General features: G+C 44.2%; 1 protein-coding gene across 1 annotated transcript; it reads right to left on the reverse strand.

Annotated features, from left to right (window-relative positions):
• Nucleotides 1–13: 13 nt before the first annotated feature.
• LOC111655145 (leucine-rich repeat and calponin homology domain-containing protein 1-like) lies at nucleotides 14–1,599 on the reverse strand. Its single transcript, XM_023406419.2, has 3 exons — nucleotides 1,460–1,599; nucleotides 1,236–1,313; nucleotides 14–468 (listed from the first exon to the last, which is right to left on the reverse strand). Exons 2-3 carry the CDS (start codon nucleotides 1,299–1,301, stop codon nucleotides 271–273), a joined length of 264 nt encoding a protein of 87 aa, XP_023262187.1. The 5' UTR covers nucleotides 1,302–1,313; nucleotides 1,460–1,599; the 3' UTR covers nucleotides 14–270.
• Between the last annotated feature and the right edge of the window lie 11 nt (nucleotides 1,600–1,610).

Consider the following 1,610-nt stretch of genomic DNA (forward strand, 5'->3'; position numbering starts at 1 on the left):
CACTGCTGTCCTTATGTCTAGGTGTTTTGTCCGCAGGTTGAACAGAGTGTTACTGGGCTTGAACAGGGATGTGGTGTTTGTTGAACTGTATTCAACAACTCAAGAACTCCCAAGGTGTGAACGACCCCACAAGAAGTAAATGCCTTTTACCAATCAGTAACAACTGAAGAAGGCTTTTGGATGAGAGGTGAAACAACAGGTATCTGTTTGGACACATTTTTGTACATATGGAACTGTGTGGTATCTGGACATTTTGTGCTCAGGTTGGGTTCAGACATGTGGTGCCAGTTGTATGTAGATGGCACATAGCACTGACATGACGGACAGGTAGAAGAGGGCGAAGCCGGCCAACTGGACCCGAGGGGAGGGGCTAGTAGGGGGGGGTGCCATAGAAAGCAACATACCCACTGTCCCATAAACCCCGCCTCCTTTCCCATCCAGGACCTCCCCCACTGAACAAAGACTGTCCTGGGGGTATTGGTGGTGGGGTGAGATGGACATGGTGAGGAATAAAAACGAGAAAACAAAAGAGTGAGATTGACAGAATAAAAAAGGATTAATGAAAGGCGGGAAGATGAAAGAGAAGAAAGAAAGTTGTTAGTTGAGGAGAAACAGCTTTTTGTTTCCTGAAAGATGAGGAGACGACAGTGATGTCACAGCCAGTACACTTCATGTTTCTGAAGGCTACAGACACTGGATCCTGGACTGACTGAGAATCGAGAGGCTTTGTTGTCCCTCATCTCTCTCTACTTCATATCTCTTCATCTCTCACTACTGTTTCTATCTGATTGGCCATAAAATACTCAAAAATAAAAGACTGAGACAAAAACCTGTATCTGCTTTAATGTATTTGATCAAATGGTGACATCACTATCTAATCCTTGTTTTTTCTTCCAAGAAGTGGTTATACAAGAAATTCCACTAGTGTCAATACCATTCATTCATTCATTCAGACTGAATCCAAATGCCCAGACTTCACACTGCAGGAGCTCAGTAGTAATTACATACCTGATGATGCCCTTCTATACGTATTCCCTATATGTATGTATCTGATGTACAGTACCCGACCAACATCAGATTTTTAAAAATATTTCAGGATGGGTTACAGGAGGAAGAAGTTCCATTACCTCCAATGGTGGTGAACACGTCATGGTACATATGAATGAAGTCCAGAGGGCGGACATGTGGATTCAGCCTCATTCATTCATTTCTGTTAGTTCATACACCTGTGTTACCTGTGGGACTCCAATCCTGCGACACGCCTCCAGGAAGTTCTCTACATTTCGTCGACATTTGGCCATGGTGAGTTTAGGCTGCAGGGCAGAGGGAGGATCAGTCAGTATGTTCATCTTGTCTTCAGCATTATTACTATTATCATTATTATTATTGTTATTATCATTATTATAATAACTAACAGCAGCAGAGTGATAATAATCTGTATAATCAGATCTGTCCTCACCACAGCAGGAGAGGGGACATGGATGCTGGGGACGGACCGTGGTCTCACGTGATTGGCCAGGTGACACAGCACCACCCCATCTGTCAGAGCTGCTCCCAGGTCACTTGGCAACGACACTTTGAGCCGAGCTTCAATGTTCTGGAGTGACAGG

The sequence above is a fragment of the Seriola lalandi genome, unplaced genomic scaffold (genome assembly GCF_002814215.2).
Source record: "Seriola lalandi dorsalis isolate HSWRI2012SDOR001 ecotype SW California unplaced genomic scaffold, Sedor1 jcf7180001975136, whole genome shotgun sequence".
Classification (NCBI taxonomy): domain Eukaryota; kingdom Metazoa; phylum Chordata; class Actinopteri; order Carangiformes; family Carangidae; genus Seriola; species Seriola lalandi.

Bases quoted from the DNA above. Each gene is read 5' to 3' on its own strand.
- LOC111655145 (XM_023406419.2), bottom strand. From the start codon at position 1,301: ATGGCCAAATGTCGACGAAATGTAGAGAACTTCCTGGAGGCGTGTCGC. The intron at 469-1,235 runs GTAACACAGGTG...CAATACCCCCAG, and splicing joins GCAGGATTGGAGTCCCACAG to GACAGTCTTTGTTCAGTGGG.